Source organism: Mya arenaria, chromosome 6, assembly GCF_026914265.1.
Source record: "Mya arenaria isolate MELC-2E11 chromosome 6, ASM2691426v1".
Lineage (NCBI taxonomy): Eukaryota > Metazoa > Mollusca > Bivalvia > Myida > Myidae > Mya > Mya arenaria.
In genome coordinates, this window is record NC_069127.1 from 23,579,991 (window position 1) to 23,600,812 (window position 20,822).

The 20,822-nt window shown below is 35.9% G+C and overlaps 1 protein-coding gene across 1 annotated transcript; it reads right to left on the reverse strand.

Moving 5' to 3' along the window:
• Nucleotides 1–1,099: 1,099 nt before the first annotated feature.
• Nucleotides 1,100–20,570, reverse strand: LOC128239013 (uncharacterized). Its single transcript, XM_052955422.1, has 3 exons — nucleotides 20,435–20,570; nucleotides 14,560–14,615; nucleotides 1,100–6,571 (listed from the first exon to the last, which is right to left on the reverse strand). The coding sequence occupies exon 3, from the start codon at nucleotides 6,531–6,533 to the stop codon at nucleotides 1,605–1,607; it is 4,929 nt and encodes a 1,642-aa protein (XP_052811382.1). The 5' UTR covers nucleotides 6,534–6,571; nucleotides 14,560–14,615; nucleotides 20,435–20,570; the 3' UTR covers nucleotides 1,100–1,604.
• Nucleotides 20,571–20,822: the final 252 nt, after the last annotated feature.

A 20,822-nucleotide genomic window follows, 5' to 3' on the forward strand; every position in this document is an offset into this window, starting at 1 on the left:
CTTTTCGCTTACTACACCATTTTAAAGGAAACAGGTGATTAGTTTCATCAAACACTTCGACAAACCTGTTTCCAAAACAATGTTTTAACAGTGCTCCGTCAGACGGCCGTATCGTGAAAAGGTTTGTCGAAGTGTTATAAGAAACCAAACCCTCAATCAAAATTTGGAAAAAGACCGAAGGCGGGGCTCCGTAAGCGGCATAGACTGCGCTATATTTCATTAAAAATGGTAAAGAAAATGAAGTTATCATTGTTTGAAGTCTTCAATCGAAGCAAAATATTGCCTTCCGACGTAGCATTTATGACGCAATTTATCACGTGGTATACACACACTGTTAATCTGGACAATGGATGTCGCCACCGTTAATGACATTGTATTCTGAAATATTTGACAGCGACCATGGTGAAGACATAAATGAGTTAATTATTTGTGACAAGTCACATGATTTTTGGGCCATACAAGCCTTTTGAGTGTAACCGAGATACAAGTTATTCCCGACTGCACTATTCTTAGGAAAAATGCTAAAGAGAAAATTAAAAAAAAACACAACATTTTAAAAGACAATATTATGCGATAAAGCGTGAAAACTAGTGATATTAGACTGCTGACAAAACATCAGAACGCAGATTTTCATATTCATGTTCAAAATTTCGAGGTTTTATGCATTTTTTTAAACCGTTAGTAATTTTTTGAAACCGTTAGTAACGCTTTGTGTCATAAAACATTAATTTTCGAACGGAAATATGAAAATCTGCGATCTGACCTTTTGTCAGTAGTCTTATATCGCCAGGTTTGCAGATATTTACGCAAAAATTCCAAGACAAAAAAAGTTGTCAAAACGGTAACTCTGTGAGAGTGTAGCTCTAAAAGAATCAATAACTATGCAATAATCAATATACTCAATTATGGCATTTCAAAGTATTACAAAAACCAACATATTTCAAAAGCAATCTATTATGTATTTGAAATTATAAATACCCGATTTTTTATAGCTTGTTAGGGCAGTAAACACATGTTTGTTCCGTTCCGTTTCGTTCCGTTCCGCAAAGTATAAATAGCTTGTTAGGACGGTAAAGACATTAGAATCTCTGTTTTCAATTTTTATTAATGCATAGCCTTGATCTCTACAAATAAGCATACAGTTTAAATTCAAATATAAAACGTGTTATTGCATTTAAATACAAACAATTAAAAGCAATCAAAGTATACCAATATTCATAGTATCGAAGTAACTTGGATTTACATACGATACACCATACTACACTGGCGTCACAATAAAATACTCAATGAAATTCGTCTACTTAAATTGATAAATCAAGTAAAACTACCAGAAGGAGCATATTATGTTCATGTTTTTCCACACAATTGAAAAAAGTCAATTTTATACTAACATCATACTAACATTAATTAACAAACATTCCGAAAGACAGATTATTCAGAAGCAAAATTTGCAACCGATTTTTGAAGAGTCCGTTTGTTCGAGAATGTTTTTTGACGTGTATAATGAAGTTACGCACTCAATTTCTCTCGCTTAAGCGAAATCTTTTTTTAAGACCTCATAGTTAAAGAAATCGTCAACGATCCGGGTTGAACTTGTGTTACCCTTAGTCGGAGTCCGAACCAGTTCGTGCCTTCTTTCTTGAAGCGAGGTTCGATATACCTTGAGTGCACCGTCGCTTTTTCCCACAGTTGGAATCATACTTAGTTCTTTGTGTGTCAATAGTTGAATCAATGTTCTCCAGACTGACTACACATTTCATCTGAAACCTCTTTTTATCACAGTCAATATTACTTGCATCTGTAGCATCACTAGCAAATGTGGATATAGTTGCGGTATTCACTGTGCCATCAGAGGCACCGTTGTTCGTATCATTAGGCGTTTCTTTTGAGCATTTTTTGTTCACACAGACATTACTTCTAGAAAACACTGATTCGCAAGTACTAGAATCCTTTGGATCCGATAAAATACATTCCACACCTTCTACCATCCTTTTGTCCGCCGTTGGATTGAAATCTCTATTCATAGCTCTGGTCACCTGACTGATACTACCAATCATATTTAAAATAACATATGTCTTCACAACAACCGAGTGGCAGCTAAACACACTAAAAGCTGGAACTAAGACAACAAACACTTTGAAGCAGCCCTTCTGCATAAAAGAACAGTCTTCTACCAATGGCCTATGATATTTATCCACCGGCAAAAATACTAAGAGAATATTTCCATCTCTGTCTTGAGCACTGACAACTTGTGGACAAAATTTTCCCTTTATACAACTAGGTACTTGTAGTTGCTTCCATTGTTCCCGTGCACAATCACTCATCTTTACTGATGCAGCATGCAAATCGTACCTAAATCCACCCTTTATTTCCTGGTCTTGTCTACGCTCGATAATAAGTAAGGGTTCCGTCAATTGCGTTTCACTTGGGAGTTGTACTGTTTTGGCGCGTTGTACTGTTTTGGTGCAACTCTTAAATGCCTTTACCATTATTTTATTATCATCGAACTTTATACAGTTGATGACTTGTCTGCAACGGCATTTAATCAACTTCATCATTTGTCTCAATAACATTTCACTCTTATTCATGGTCATAAGTGACCAACTCCGCTCATGAAGTCTATGCAAGGATGTGAAGGAGTCGAGTGTTACAGGGTACAAAATGTCTGAGAAAGCATACTGAAACTCTGAGATAGGTACCTTGTCCATCAATTCAGCCATTACATCTGGTTTAAAAAATGCGCCAACTATTAAAAAGTGACTTCTATACTTTTCATTCGATACTTCATAGTACCAATCCAAAGCAAAGTCATTTTCACCACTTACACAAGCACTCAATAACAAATCCGCTTCTTCTAAAACCTGAGATGTGGTCGAATAATTGTCCAAGGGCTTTAACCACCATGGTGAGATATCATGTGGGCGAAATATATCAAAGCCATGACAATTCTCTTTTAAGGCATCTTGACTCGTTAATTTCAGAGACATGTTTTTGCCCTTGCTTGCATTGTTCTGCGATGAACGCCTTAACAAGTTGTCTGTATGTTTAACCCGTTCAGCTTCACTGTGGCTTTCAAAACCGTACAAATTTGGTTCATGAGTTGATTCCCTAGAAGGTGTACATTTCACATCATCAGTTATATTGTCTGATGAAAATTCCTTTGGACTTTTGCCTTCAGTGACAGTGCTGTCTATCTTTGATTCGGACAAGAAATATCTACCAACAGGTTGATGGACTTTTAAACCAGATGTTTCAATATCGGGCCCAGTTTTAAGCGTTTTTCTGAGCAATTGCAGCGTTTCTCTATCTGAACAACTGTCACTACTTGAAATCAGTGTTTCATGAACAGCTGACGCCAGATCAACTTGATTTTCATTACTGTTTTCAAAAGCAACCTCAACTCCTTCCAAAGATGTGTCTTCTGTTTTGCCATCTATAGCTCTGCTCACAGCACCAGTATCTTCAATCAAACTTAACACAGTGTAGGTTTTCTCGACAATTGAATAGCAATTGAACACGCTAAAAACTGGAACGAATACAATATAAACCTTGGTACAGCCATTTTGCATAAAGCAGCAACCTTTGACCAATGGCCTATGAAATTTATCCACTGGAAGAAATATTAAGCGGATAGAGTCGCCTTTATCTCGAGCACTGACAACTTGTGGACACATTGTTTTCTTTAGTCCTAATTTGGACAATCGTTTCCAGTTTTCCTGTAAAAAATCACTATTCTTTACCGATGCAAAATGCAAATTGTATCTCCATCCGCCTTGAATATTATTTTCTGCTCTACGTTCAACTATGAGTAAGGGTTCCAACAAATCTCCTCTTTCTGGAAATTGCATTATTGTGCCTGGACAATCAACCATCACTTTATCTTCACTTAATTTAATATAAGAGAATACTTTCGACACATGCCAGGACCTTGACGTAATGTACTTTCTCAATAAAACTGCATGTTTATTTTCTGTCACTAGAAACCACTTCCGATGAAACATTCTAAACAACGATATCAACGACGATGAACTGAATAATCCAGGGTAAACCACTTCCGAGAAAACATACTGGAACTCAGAGCTTGACACCTTGTTCTTCAACAAAGCTAGAACATCAGGTTTATCAAATTTGTCAACTTTAAGCACTTGACTTTGATGTTTTTCACCCGATTCCTCAAACCACCAATCCAAAGCAAGCTCATGTCCATAATCTATACACACATTAAATAAAACCTCGTCTTCAAAGAAAACCTGGGATGTGTTCAATTCATTTAGCATTTGTAGTTTACCACGTTTCCAGATCTTAGGTGAGCGAAATATGCTAAAGTCTATCGATGTTGAAGTTTCTTTTGCATTTGCTTTGATGAGTCTGGAGGCAAAATTTGTACCCATGGTTTTTTTCTTCTGGTCCAAAGAAACCTTTGATGAACAGATATCTTTAGACTTATCGAGTTGACTTGGTTTCGCAATCCCTTCAACAGATTTAGCAACTTTTCTAGTTGCATTTGGTATTTGTTTTTTGTCATTCGTTTCAGTAACCTGTTGTTGTTTAACAGTACCAGTACTTTCTGATCCCACTTGTTTTGTTTTTTGAAGAGTTTCAGTGTTATCATTGTTGCTGTAAGGTGATGACACTATAGCATGTGTTCTATGGAAAAACTTCATCGGATTTCTAAAAGAAACATCTTTTTCTACCAACATTGAACTTGTGTCCTGAATACTGTTAGCACAAGAGGTTTGCGAGTTTGCATAACTGTGACTGACAGCAGAAGTAGGCTGGGAAATTGCTACATTACATGGAGCAGATCTTGCCAACTTAATACAAGGTTTGTGAGTATAAACTTGATTTGATTGGACTGTACAATTTCCACCAAGTGAAACAAGTTGTGAGGTAATGCTTTTGGTAGGTAAAGTCGAAACTGGGTTGACCCATCGCAAATCAGATTTTGGTGAACGCGTAACTTCAATAACTGCTTTTGGTGGATCTCTTGCTGAATGGACTGTTGAAGTACTGCGCGGACTGGTAAGTAAGTATCCTAACAACTTTGGTCTCTGAAGGTTTTGTTGTGACGCATTACCCTTTGTAAATATATCATCAATGCGTGTAATGCGTGCACTATTGATATTTCTAGATGCAATTCTACTAGTACCAGGTATTTGGCTGTCTCCTGATGATGCTGATGACACATCTTCAACATTTGAGGCTTCTGTTTCAGGAAAACTGGCTACACAACCTACATGTGACATCATTGCACCTTGACAGGAGACTGGCAATGCTTTTTTGGGTAGACGGTCAGCGTTAGATTCAGGGCATTGTTTTGTAAAACGTGTGGAAACTATTGCGTGTGGTGAATGTAAATAAATCGACGGTCCTGGCATTCTTGTGGGTTCATGTTGTTCTTGGAGCAGATCATTTGATACAAGAGGTGATTGTTCTTTTTTTACAGTTTCTTCACATGAAACCGATGGACTGACAGTGCCGTCAAGAGATGCGCATGTTTGGAAAGACCATGCTGTTTGTTGTAAAGCTGTGGACGTCTGGTTGGTTGGCACTAAAACGTTTCTATTACCAGTGTGTCCAGCCGTTGAATGTAGATTTCTCTGCTCTGAAAAAGGAATTGATGTTGGTTGATTTTTAAATGTAGAGTTTCCTTTCGTAGCCGAAGGAATGCCTTGCTCCAACAAGTATCTGATATTCGGGGTACCTGAACACCCTGTTAGTACTTTTGAAGTTTGTGTTCTAGGCTCTGATTCAATATCTGGTTTAACATCTTGTAATTCCTCACTAAGAGTTCTTACCATTCCAATTGAAAATATGGCCTTTGAATTGGTACTTTCTGGCTTAGGATCAGATTTCAAATATTGAATAGCTCTGTTTGCACTGCAGCCTTCTTGATGAATGTCATTCAAGTCTTGTAGGTTCGGTTTAATATCAATAGCTGGTCCCTGATTAATTCCAAGGAAGTTATCCAATTCAGGTTTGATTTCAATATCTGATTCTTCATTGGTTCCATCAGTAAACCCATGAATGGTAACACTAGGGGAGTTTGGTCTGATATCCAGGTCAGAAAAAATAGAACTACTTTCTTGAGCAGTGTCACTATGATCATCACTTATATCTCTTCTTTCTTCTTTCATTACATCAACACTGCCAAACACCTCTGATTGTATAGCTCCAAGTGCATTTACATAGCCATTTGTCACACCTGGCATTTTGTCAAGCAGTTCAATGTTAGCATTGTCTTCTTTGGTCACTGTTAAACAATGATTATAAAAATTTGATGTAAAAAGATTTACACTTGCACCTGACAAAGTTCCAGGCTGATCAACGTTAACTAATCGCTCTGAATCAGTAACGGTTGTCTCTAATGGTTCAACTTTAAGCAAATTCAATCTCTGTCCATTTTCTGTGTTCTTAAATTGCTGGGAAATATTTGCGTAAAGATGAACAGGCCTGACATCGTCACACGCCGCCTGATGGGTTTCATTGTGTACGGTCTCACCAATGCGGAACAAATTCTTCTCCGACATCATGTAAATTAATCAGATGACATCATGGATGTTCAACGCCACTGAAAAATGTAATTTATAATATGTATGTACTAAACATTTAAATCCACACCTTTAACAAAATGAATGAGTTTTTTGTGTATGATAATGCAACAAGAGAATAAACTACATGTAACTCGACTATTGTCAAATACTGAAGTGTTTTAGAAATCAAATCACAACATTTTGTGTTTTTTCCCATATTTGTATACAAGGTCCAAATGTCATTGCTGTAGATTAAACAAGAGCTGTCACAGAGACAACGTGCTCGACTATTCCGCTGCTTTTCAGTGTAAGGATTGAAACGTTTTGGCGTAACATGCATGGATCACTGTTAGATTAGATTACAATGCAATACATGATGTGCCGAGATAGTAACATAAATGTGGTGAAATACAAAATTTTAACCACAATTTCTAAGTCTAATAATAAAGAGCCAAAATTTGCAAAATACAGTTATCTGACTTGGTTATTCAATAAGGTTGGGTGGCTGAATACCATTGAATAAAGACTCAAGTAGTTGCTGAGATTATTATTATATGTGTGCTAACATGCAAGACCTTAACCAGAATTTCTAAGTCCCATAATAAAGTGGCAAAAATTATATCATAAAGATAGAGTAATCTTACTTGATGAAATAAGAAGGTTAAATGGTTGGGAGCCTGTGTGAGGTATTGACTCAAAAGTGGTTAGTATAGTATAGATGCAAAACCTTTACCAGAATTTCTATGTCGAATTATAAAAAGGAGCCATAATTTGAATTTAGTGCAAACTAGAGTTATCTTACTAGATGATTTAAGTAGATTGGATGGTTGAGTACCACTGTTTAAAGTCTCAATGCAATACATCAAGAAGTTGCTGAGATATTAGTTGCTGAGATATTAACCTATGTGTGCTTACATGCAAAATCTTAACCAGAATTTCAAAGTCAAGTAATAAATAATAAAGGCCCATAATTTGCATAATATTCAAAAAAGTGTTCCTTAATTTATTTAGTAGGTTAGATAGTTGGGAATACATATCTAAAGTTCCAATGCAATACCTTATATATTGCTGAGATATTGTCTTAAATATGGTTACATGCAAAATGTGACAACGATGCTTGGGTGAGTAGTAAAGCTCTCCTTATTCTTCGAAAGTCAAGCTTAAGAAGGTCAAGATCACAGCCAAGGCCATCCAATGACAATGTAAATGTTTGTTTGAAAAAATGTACACATATTCCTAATGGCATTGCTGTAGGTTAACAAGAGGCCCAAAAGGGCCTATGCTCTACTGGCTGGGTTCATGTGGTCAACATCACTGTTTACGAAAAGAATCAACCCCTTATGGGTATCTGAATACTCGAAACTGAAGACTGTATCATGTTCGCAAGCATTTATTACACAATAGTATTTTTTTATACTATCAAGGCCCATAATCTAATCATTTTTAAGCCCATTATCTTGGCATGCATAGGCATATCTTGCTGGTTTTCGAAAGGAACCAAGTTGTAATGGATATGTAGATACTGTATAGGTTTCATCAATATACAATAAAAACTGAAGGCTGTATCGTGTTAATGAGAAATTGTTTACAGACGCACGGACGCACATACTACGTACACATTACCATCGCATAAGCTCTTCTGGCTATCATATGAGGCTACATACAAACAAGAGATGTTTGTCAAGGATTATTTGGACAATTGAATGAAATATGCATGGACCAAAACGACAGCTAATTTGTCAATGACATTTGATGCCTTTGAGGCAGTTTTAAGATTACATTAGATTGTATGACCATTCAAAGTGTGAGGATAGTAGGTACAGTTTTTAATCATGTTCAGATGATGACTGATATTTGCAGATAAAATGTATCCTCTTAGGTGCAAGGAATAAGTAAATATGACAAAATGTTAATGATAAATATTGAGTTATGACCATTACCTTTAACTCTATGACCTCAAAATCCATAGGAGTCACAAACTGGTCACCCGAAACTTAAATGTCAAGTTTGAGGGTCATAGGTACAGGCATTGTCAAGTTTTACACAGACAAGCCTTTGAGTTCAAGGTCACTGTGACCTTGACCTTTGATCCAGTGACCCCTTAAATCTAAAGGATCATCTACAGGTCAGGCCCGCCCCCAGAGTCAAGTTTGATGGCCATGGGCGCAGGCATTGTCGAGTTATCATTTGAAGAACATTTCCACATTCAAGGTCACTGTGACCTTGACCTTTGACACAATGACTCCTAATACCCATTGGGGTCATCTACTAGTCAGGCCCAGCCTCTATGTCAAGCTTTGGCCTACTGCCCGACCAACCTACGGACTGACCGACAGACCGACCGACATGTGCAAAGCAATAATATATAAGGGGGGGGGGGGCTTTTTTGCTAAGGCAGACTGTATGTGTCGCTAATAGTTCAAAACAATAACTGTATTGTATCTTTAAAATGTTTTGCACTTGGTACTCTGAATTGTATTCACTCATCTGCAGATAGAGTTAGGATTCCTTATCATTGAAGTACTGTTTTGTACTTGGGGTTTAACTAATAGCTTAATTATGATCATTTGTTTCATTATTTTGTTTCATTATTAAGTTCCATAAGTAAATGTATAATTTGATAAGATCCACGTTTTACTTTATTCAGCATTGTTGGCATGACAGAGAGGCTGTGCATGCAAACTGGTTTAAACCACCAGACTGAGTAAATTTACATTTTACTGACCATTCCAAAGCGGGACCTAACAATCCTTGATAATCTCACCTAGCAGTATATTTGCACTGTGTTGTTTGTGAAGTCTTCTGCTTTTGTTCAATGTTTCTTGTTTGAGATATTTTTGTTTTTGTGTTGTATGCCTTTGGCATTTTCCCTGTGCCATTAAATGGGGTCAATGTTTTAACTTTAGGCTACTGAGCTTGTTTCTGTAGTTTCCATATAAATGTGTGTAAGAAGCTTGTGAACCTAAAGGCCTTGGCCAGTATTGACCCATGTATGATGCTTCATTGAGCATATCCGTTTAGGCCTAGTGATTCGTTGGGACAAGATTTTTTTTATGTTTTTTACATAAGTCCATGGGGAACATGGGATCCCTGAGGCTTGGCCTGTTTTGACCCCATGGGGGTAAATGGGTAAAGGGCCATAATATGATTCTATGTACAAACTTAATAGGGTCTGCAGGGCCTTTTCTGCCATTTTGGGAAAAAGAATGATTTAATAGCATGTCGAATGAACCTGAGTACAGGAAGAAAGACTTCCATAAAAAATAATTTAAAAAATCTTTTCACTGATTTTTTCTAATGATTTGGGAAAATATCAACTACATTTTGCTTTGGGAATGGGTCCGGCTATGGGTCCGATTTGGTATCATAGAAAAAGGCCTGGTGTGGGCCTCGTGGATTTCAAATATTTCCCTATTTATAAGTATGTAAGAAACTTTTGGTGGGGCCAATTTTGATCCAGGGGTAGAAATGGAAATGGTTATCTACGAGATTTTGAATGTGACCTTTGACCTAATGACCACAAAAACAATATGGCTTTTCTTATTGGTCAAGGCAACCTATTGCTATTAAATATTAAATAGTCATTGGTAAAACCTTTATAACCGTGCTTCCATTAAAGGAAGTTTGGAAGTATGTTACCCCCTAGAAATGGGTTAAAACTCCAAAATTGATTCTTTTGAAGTACAAAATTCTATAATATTGAAGAAAACTTAAAAGCTTGGTAGTTCAAAATATCAACACCATTTGACAATATTATTTTTATGTTCACAATTTCAATCAGTTTTAGGGTTGTTGTTTTTTTAAATAAAACCAATTATTATAATATAAGTATATGAATTTTGCCAACCAATTATTATAATATAAGTATATGAATTTAGCAAACTATTTGATTTTTAATATACTTGTTAAACAAGAGGCCCAAGACGGGCTAATGATTCACTGGCACAGCTCTTGTGATCATTTTCAATCCAGAGCATGTACAATATGTATGGGTAAAAGGCAACAAACATATAGTCCATGTTTTGTGTTTGGGTTACCGGAAAATGTGGCATGTTCAACTTTTGAGGACAGAAAGTGTTGTAAGCAGATCATTTGCATGAACTATTTAAATATGTGCCAAGTAAAAGTCATCTGACAAAAAATTGCTTTCAAAACTCTCCTCGTGGTCAAATTCCATTTCTATAGCTTTAAAAATAACTAGAGATTGCATTCTTGAAAAAAGCCCTTGTCTCCCCTATTGTGAGGTTGTAGCTGAGAAAAATTAAATTATGAACATGAAATTTGTAATTTTGGACTGTAAACGAACCAACAGTGAGGTTTGGTTAATTCACCCATATTAAATAGTGAACATCTACTGTGACTGTGACCTTTGACTTACTGATCTCAAAATCAATAGGGGTCATCTATTAGTCATGACCAACTAGCACTCAGAGTATGAAGTTCCTGGGTGCAAGCGTTCTTTATTTATTGAGCGGAAACCATTCATGAGCTTCAGGTCACCGCCAACATATCGTCTTTTTAACTTAAGGTAACCTTGACCTTTGAACTTTTGATCTCAAAATCAATAGGGGTCATCTACTAGTCATGAACAACTAGCATACCAAGTATGAAGTTCCTGCGTCTAAGCTAAGCCAGTTTTGACCCCAAAGGCATAATTTGAACAACCATGGTAGCAGACCACTTAATTGTGCCTTATTCAAAATAGCAAGTGTCTGCATAGCTGGTTCAGACAAAAAGATTTTTAAACATTCTAAATTTAAGTATGGTATACCAAACCTATGAACCGCGGGGGGTGGCCAGTTATGATCCCAGGGGCATAACTTGAACAAACATTTACAAGCAATTTTGTTTAGATGAATGCACGAACTACAGACAATTTGGCCATTAGAGCTAAAAAATGGCTTTTGGCCTTTCATCAAGAACAATGCAGAGTAATTCACAAAATCAACTGCAAAACCAACAAGAGCTGTGACAGAGACAGCGCGCTCGATTATTCTGCCGCTTTTCAGTGTATGGATTGAAAAGTTTTGGATGCATGGATCACTGTTAGATTAGATTACAATTCAATACATGATGTGCTGAGAAATTAACATAAAGGTGGTTACATGGAAAATTTCAACCAGAATTTTTAAGTCTAATAATAAAGGGCCATTATCTGCAAAATACAGTTATCTATCTTGGTTATTCAATTTCGTTGGGTGGTTGAGTACCATTGTAACTATAAAGTCTCAATGCAATACATCAAGTAGTTGCTGAGATATTATCCGGACCAGAATGTCTAAGTCGCATAATAAAGGGAAACAAATTATATATTTATGAAAGATAGAGTTATCTCACTTGATTAAAGAAGAAAGCTAAATGGTTGGGAGCCCGTGTGTAAAGTTTCAATGCAATACATGATGTATTTGCTGAGGTATTGACTTAAAGTGGTTACAATTGCAAAACCTTAACCAAAATGTCTATGTCAAGTAAAAAAGGGGCTATTATTTGAATTAAATGAAAAGTAGAGTTATTAAACTTGGTTAATTAAGTAGGCTGGATGGATGAGTACCATCGTATAAAGTTTCAGTGTAATACCTCAAGTAGTTGCTTAGATATAAACCTATGTGTGCTTACACGCAAAACCTTAACCAGAATGTCTAGGTCGAAAAATAAAGGCCTAATATTTGCATTAAATGCAAAGTAGAGTTACCTAATTTAGTTAATTAAGTAGGTTGGATGGTAGAGTACCATTGTATCAAGTCTCAATGCAATACATCAAGTTGTTGCTGAGATATTAACCTATGTGTGCTTACACTCAAAACCTTAACCAGAATGTGCTAGTCGAATAATAAAGGCCTATTTTTTGCATTAAATGCAAACTAGAGTTATCTAACTTGGTCAATTAAGTAGGTTGGATGGCTAAGTACAATTGTATCAAGTCTCAATGCAATACCTCAAGTAGTTGCTGAGATATTAACCTATGTGTGCTTGCACGCAAAACCTTAACCAAGGTGTGACGCCGACGTTTGGGTGAGTAGTATAGCTCTCAATATTCTTGAATAGTCAAGCTTAAAAGCAAGTTGTCTCCCTTTAATAATAGTCTTGACATTACATGTAAACTTGGCTTAAAATAGATTTCGCTCATGTAGATTTGGCTTAAACTAGGTTAACTAAAAATAGCTTTTTTTAGGGCCCATAATCTAGGCATGCATTGGCAGTTCTGGCTGGTTTTTGAAAGGAACCAAGCTCTGTGTATGGATATCTAGATACTATACAATTTTTATCAAGATACAATCGAAACTGAAGACAGTATCGTGTTTACAATTGTTTACAGATGTACTGACACATGCACGGACGCACATACAACATACTAATTACCATCGCATAAGCTCTTCTAGCATTTGGCGAGAAGAGCTAACAATAGTTGAAAGAGTTATTGTATTCAGGAGACTTAAACATCAACATTGAATTGTAAAACTTCCAAAATTGATTAACAGAAATTTCATACTTCCAGTTTCAAATTCTTAATGGAAGCCCTGCCTTTTATTTAAAGTTTTTAAATTAAACTATAATTGGCAAACAATTTAAACAACTGATCAATTAACACCTTTTTTTCAAATGGGGGCATTTTAATTCTACAACAAGATATGTTTGTCAAACATTATGCCCCCTGAGCGCCATGTTGTCGTGAATTTTTGGACAATTGAATAAAATATGCATGGACCGAAATTCCAGCTGAATTGACCTGTTGAGTCATCTACAGGTCACACCCACAACCTTCATGTCAAGCTTGACAGTCATGTGTGCAAGCATTACCCAGTTATCACTCTTAACCTGATGACTACAAAATCAGGGGTCATCTACTGATCACATCCAACCTTCATGTCAAGTTTGAGGGCCATAGGTGAAGGCATTGTTAAGTTATCACTCGTTTAAGGTCATTGTGACCTTCACCTTTGACCTGATGACTTCAAAATAACTAGTATGAGGTCCCTGGGTCAAAGCGTTCTCAAGTTATTGATCGGAAACCGTTTTTCATGTTAAGGTCACACTGACCTTGACCTTTGACCCACTGACCTCAAAATCAATAGGGTTCATCTGCTGGTCATGACCAATACACCTACCAAGTATGAGGTTCCTGGGTCAAAGCGTTCTCAAGTTATTGATCGGAAACCGTTTTTCATATAAAGGTCACACTGACCTTGACCTTTGAACCACTGACCTCAAAATCAATAGGGTTCATCTGCTGGTGATGACCAATACACATACCAAGTATGAGGTCCCTCGGTCAAAGCGTTCTCAAGTTATTGATCGGAAACCATTTGGTATTCCGACCGACCGACAGACAGACAGACCGACCGACCGACCGACCGACCGACCGACATGTGCAAAACAATATACCCCACTTTTTTCAAAAGGGGGCATAAATATCAGACTCTTGTACTTATTAGAAGGAAAAAATAAAATATGGACAATCAGAAAATCTTTTTTCAGCTTACAGTCACACTGACCTTGACCTTTGACCCACTGACCTCAAAATCAATAGGGTTCATCTGCTGGTCATGACCAATAAGCCTACCTAGTATGAGGTCCCTGGGTCAAAGCGTTCTCAAGTTATTGATCGGAAACCGTTTTTCATGTTAAGGTCACACTGACCTTGACCTTTGACCCACTGACCTCAAAATCAATAGGGTTCATCTGCTGGTCATGACCAATAAGCCTACCTAGTATGAGGTCCCTGGGTCAAAGCGTTCTCAAGTTATTGATCGGAAACCGTTTTTCATGTTAAGGTCACACTGACCTTGACCTTTGACCCACTGACCTCAAAATCAATAGGGTTCATCTGCTGGTGATGACCAATACACATACCAAGTATGAGGTCCCTCGGTCAAAGCGTTCTCAAGTTATTGATCGGAAACCATTTGGTATTCCGACCGACCGACAGACAGACAGACAGACAGACAGACCGACCGACATGTGCAAAACAATATACCCCACTTTTTTCAAAAGGGGGCATAATAAACTTGACCAGTACACCACTCACCTTATACATGTAATTGTTTTGGTGAGAGAAATTGACTCAAGACACCTTTTCTGCCTCTGAAAGAATAAGATTTTTTCACTTAAGGCAAATCATTACATTACAGTTCATGTACATGTACTGTTCACTTAATATGTAAAGGTGTACACAGCATAAAAAGATCAAATAAACATCACTTTTTTGTGACTACATGTATATATCATTTTGATGAGATTGTTCATTGTAAACAATGCAAAATCAAATAAATTATACAACACTTAGTTATCTTCTTCACTTTGAAATAAGAGTTGAACTACTCTGTATTGGATAATCTAATACATGTATTACAAAAGCGATGCAAAACTCCCAATATACATCAGTTACGTTTAATAAGATGTTGTTTTTTTTAAAACATGTTCACATTTCAGCACCCTGCTGTTTGATGTTATATCTTCCTTTTTTTCAATATTTACTTGGGTCTCGGAAAAAGCAGGAACTGTCTAATGGCACCTTCGAATCTTGACAGTTAATAACATTAAACAAATATATAAGTGGTATTTCTGCACCTGAATTCACCGAAATGAGATTTTAATAAAACATAAATAAAGTCGTTACAATCGTATCTTGACCCCCGTTCTTCATTTCCATCACTGATTTTGGTAATAGAAAGCATGATTCTCAGAATTTTATGTCAGATTTGTTTACTGTTCTCACATTTTATCAACAATAAGTGAATAATTAAGTCACTAAGTCTGGAAGCATTTAAAGCTGCACTCTCACAGATTGAATGTTTTGCCATTTTTTAATTTGTTATGGGCTTGGAGTGAGCCAATTTATGCAAAAATTCATGTAAACCATATAAGACTGCTTACTAAAATTAGATCACAGATTTTTATATTTAAGGTAAAAAAATTGATGTTTTATGCATTTTTCTTAAACCGTTTAGTAGGGTTAAACCAAAAACCATATCTATATTTTCTTTGGCCTACAAAAGTAAGGTCTTCAATATTGAAGATTCTTGAGTCTCGACTCAGATGAAGGCAATGAATAACAACTACCTTCTATGAATAATTGATCAAAATCAAAATGATCTTATAAAAATGTTGTTATTCTTTGGATATTAATCAAAGATGAATTTCACTTTCCATGTTGATGCTCTTAGAAATATAAGAAATATATAAAGAAATACTTTTTGTTTAGCCATCGCAGTCAGTGTATTAATACGTCCAGTTATTAAATTTAACAAACAGAATAGAACTTCTATAATCACATATTTTTGTTAAAAAGTCCCTTGAAGTAAGATCAGGCTTACTAAATCAGTGAATGTAAACCACGGATGAAGTGCATTCCTATAATCCCCTCCCCACTCCATGACAGGGCATTAACAAAGGGCAGTCTATGCTGCTTAAAGAGCACGCCCTTCGTTTAATTACCACAGTTTGATAAAGTGATTAGTTTTATCAAACACTTTGACAAACGTGTTTCCAATATAATGTTTTGACAGTGCTCCGTCAGACAGTCATTTTATGAAAAGGTTTGTAGAAGTGTTTCAAGAAACTAAACTCTCAATCAAACTCTGGTAAAAGACCGAAGGCAGGACTCCGTAAGCGTTGTAGACTAAGCTATGTTTCATTTAAAATTGTGAAGAAATAGTGAAGTTATCTTTGTTTAATGTATTCATTCGAAGCAAGATATTGCCTTCGACGTAGCATTTATGAAGCAATTTATCACTTGGTATACACACACTTAAAATGTCAATATTTAATCACATTTATAAGTCATTTTTACCTTCTCATTGATTATTTATATATTTTTTTCCACATATATGTATGTTGTAATGTGTAATTATTTTTGTTTGTTATAACATTGTTAATACATATTGAGAAATTGTGTTAAAATATGTTTGTGTTGTGATGAATTATGACTTTTTGTCAAAATATTGTCTGTGACTGTCTTATATTCAAAAATTAAACAAGAAATCAGTGTAAGAATTTTAACATTGCTACACATGTACATGTAAGTATAGATAATTTTTAATTCTTACATACACTGCTACATGTATGTGTTCAGTAAACATGACTGCGGCTAATGTTTGCTGTTTGGTTCCTGCTACAATGTATGAGCTGCGTTGCAACAGTGATTCAAAACAAAACAGTTTGATAATGTCTTAGATTCTTCTGAGTTTCTGAATATGAAAAACTGCAATCTGATTTTGGTCATAAGTCTTATATCACTGGTTTCCATAATTTTTTACATAAATCTGCACAATCCAAGACAAAAAAGTTGTCAAACCCTTCAATCTGTGAGAGTGCAGCTGTAAACTTCTCACAATATATGGACAATAATTAATTGGTAAAGTGGATTTGCCTTACATGATTGTGTAATGAAGGTTAAGAATATGTGACATTAATGTAACAAATCATTACAATGTAGAACGTCTGACCGTGAAAAGAGACCAGGTGCCATAGGTTAAACAAAGACAGGTTATTTTTTAAGCTTTTTTCCTCATTTAAAGACCAAAGTTTCTTATCTTGTCAATTATGCACCAGTCAATTGTAACCACGGCCCCCCAGGTCCAGGGATATACCAGGGATAGCCGGGGAAATGGGCAATGTTTTTACCTTCTGCAGTGCTGGGTAAATGTGATGATTTTGTCTTTACACCATATTAGCAGGGATTGGGCCTTACCTAAGGTCCCTTAGGTGCAGGGGCATTTGAAAGGGATTTTACCATCAGCTCATCCCTGCAGGGCAGAAATTTACCTGGGCTCAATCTTCAGAAAAAAATCCAAATAAAAAAATAATAATAAAAAAATGTTTTTTTTAATTTAGAAAGTCTTTTTACATGCACTGGTTTATTTTCAACATCCTAATAAATTATGCGATGTAAAGTTTTTTTGATAATTGAACTCGGGCATCATTGATTTGCATCACATTCAGATATCTGTATGAAATATTATCTGTCATGATCCATTTATTGCAATAGATAAACCCAAGGATTGATATTTCAACCATTTTGGGTCTTTTAAGGGGAAATAAACTAATATAAAATCATTTCCTAATTCGCAGGAGACTAGACAGCTTTTTCTTTGAACTGTAAAATTTCCTAATTTCAGCATTTTCCTGACACAAAATTCCCAAAATGTCTAGGGTCTTTTTCCCAAATTGAGCAGAAAAAGCCTTGAGCAGATTCATAAAATGTTGTATTTTTTATTTTTCAGGGTCAAGACTGATTTTACTGCATATATATATAATTAAAGCAAGCCAGGGGCGTTGTTTGGGATCTGCATCATACTTCCAAGTCTCTGTGGTCAATCTGTGAGAGTGCAGCTTAAAGTCTTACCAGAAGTTGCTTTAAACAGCACATACTAAAGTGCTGACAAGTAAGCTGACGATATAGAAATAGAACAGAGTTGCTGACCAATTGCTGACCATATAGCCAAAGAAGGAGATAAATTAAAAAAAGTTTTGGAATTAAAGGTTTTCAAGACTTATTTTGTTTAATTTATTTTATATACTCCTTATAGTGTAGTATAAACGGATGTCTGTGTATTTTTTTTTGAAAATGGCATTTCATTGAAATGAATCAAGTTATATTTTTTTGCTGGTACATGTATGTTGAAAATATCGTGTATTTAATTACTTTTTAAGGTGTTTCATTTACAATTGTTTGAAAGCAATTATAATAATTGTGAATTAAGCTTTAAATGTTAGCCTCACTACCAGTGAAAAACTATCTGCACTTAATCAAAGAACGATCAAAAGAATATTATCATATTATCATGTAATATGTGTAGTTACAAATCCTTAAAACTAATTGTGACTTGTTTAGTGCATATATATAGCATAATAAAATATTCATATGATGCAAATAAATAAAGCATGAATCATGAATGGCAAAATGAGTGTAATCTTCTCATTTTTATTAATTATTTGTTCATTAACTTGTATAGTCAAAATCATGTTAAAGAATGAATGCTAACACTGTGCCACAATTAAGTTGTCACATTTCGCACCAAGCCTCTCAGGGTGTTGATTTGTTGTACATGGTCATTATATTTCATGGTCCAGTGCTGCGCATATAGATGACCAAGTACTGCCTCATTCAGAATTTACTGATGAATTTCTTAGCTGACCAATGTAACATATAGGGAACCTCGACGCAAACTTTAACATAAATTCCAAGTAGAAAAAGGGGCATAATTTTGTCAAAATGCTTGATAGAGTTACCTCCTCAGGGTTCCCTCTGGCGATCGCCATTGTCGCCATTTGCGACAAAATCGCAAAAGTGGCAACAACTTTTCAAATTTGGCAAATTTATGGCGACAACCTTTTTTTTCTAAAATATTTTCTTAAAATGACGTAAGTGGTGCCCATTCGGCCTGCATGATAATCGATTCCGTCACTGTCATAAATCAAGCGCATCTGCTGGTGCGACAACAAACATTAATCCGATAATTAGGGCGAGCAGTCACGGCCCAGTCAGCACCTCGCTAATTATTGCAGAATTTTATTGCTTTCAGGGATAAACAATGACATCCTTTAACTGTTATGTCTCTTATAAGGCTATTAGCAAACAATTTTTATATTAATATTTAGCTCTACAGCTTTGTTGTTGCGTAATTATCGTGTTAGTTTTAAAAATGCAAATCATAGAATTTTATGTTGTCGGAAAGTCACGTGATATGCAACTTTCGTAATGACATTTACATGCTAAGAATAGATTTGCTTTAGGTTTTGTCGCAATTTGTAATTGCTATAAATGCAGCATACTAAGGGTTCAAACAGATCAACAGAAATCATTGGGTAAGCTTACAAATAAATAGAATTAATCCCATTTGATTAAGGCTTGTAATAAGTTGGCTGGAGTAAAGAGTAGGTAGACGAATTTCTATTAGGAAAGTTATGGCCCTAGTTTGACAATGTATATTTCTTTGAGTTTTCATTTATTTTAAATTTATCTCATAATTTCACAATTGTATTCTTTAATTATGACACTATTGTATGCAGGCATTAGACTGAAATCAACATATTGATGTTAATGTCACATTTTTTGCAATATTTTCATATTTTTTTTTATTTATATACTAGTCCATATACAATGTATATTTTGTCAATAGAATAACAATTTGCTAATATCTTGTGCTTCATGTACAACAAAATGTTATGTTTTTGCACGACAATGTGCTAATTAAATGCAATTTAAGGCTCTTAAAATGCTTAAACCCCATGATCTTCATCCTTGGCCCCCAAAAGGGCGCTGCCCTAGACCCGTAAGGGGGCCTTTTGCGACCCCCCCTTAACCCCCCCCCCCCCCCGCGAAAAAAGTGGCGATAACTTTTTAGAACCCAGGGGGAACCCTGCTCCTCCTGTGTACAGGTTGGGGGGCATGATGGTGAACAAGTGTGCAAAGTTTCAAAGCCAGATGTCAATGGACTTTGAAAATATTTGAGGTGGTACGCACACTTTAACGTAAATTCTTAGTAGAAAAAGGGGCATAATTTTGTCAAAATGCTTGATAGATTTACCTCCTCCTGTGTACAGGTTTGGGGCATGATGGTGAACAAGTGTGCAAAGTTTCAAATCCATATGTCAATGGACTTTGAAAATATTGAGGTTGTACACAAACTCTTACAAAAACGTTTTACATAACATACGCAGACGCCGATGCTCGGGTGACTAGGATAGCTCTCCTTATTCTTAGAAAAGTCGAGCTAAAAATAAAAAAAAACCTTAAAATTTCAATAATATTTTTTTTTCCACCTTTGTCTATATGGTCAGCAATTGGTCAGCAAGTCTCCTCTATTTCTATATCGTCAGCTAATCGGTCAGCACTTTAGCACGACCCGCTTTAAACAATGCTAAGAGTGTGCTTACTAAACAGAAACATGTTTGCTTACCGAATATCCCGATTGCGCAAGATATGCATGACCTGTACATTTCGTTCATTGCATTTTATATGGCTGAAAGCGTCGGACATAAAGCTACATTGTACTGCTAGAATTTGTAAGTTATTTTCGTATTTCCTGGTTCTCGGCTTTGTAGTTTATTGTAATAGTCAAAACGTCTATACCATTAACGGATTTTACGTTTTAATACAAAAAAATAATTAGTGTATAATGAGTATGGGGGTTGTCAGGTCATTTCAAAGCTTCGTAGCTTTCAACAGTTTTCTATCACTGTTTCACGGTCAGAAAAGGCTCACAACACAGTACATTACTAGGGGATCATGTGATTGGCGTTTGATAGGATGTATATAAGGGGCACAGCAATTTGACATTCGGCCGG

Bases quoted from the DNA above. Each gene is read 5' to 3' on its own strand.
- LOC128239013 (XM_052955422.1), bottom strand. From the start codon at position 6,533: ATGATGTCGGAGAAGAATTTGTTCCGCATTGGTGAGACCGTACACAAT.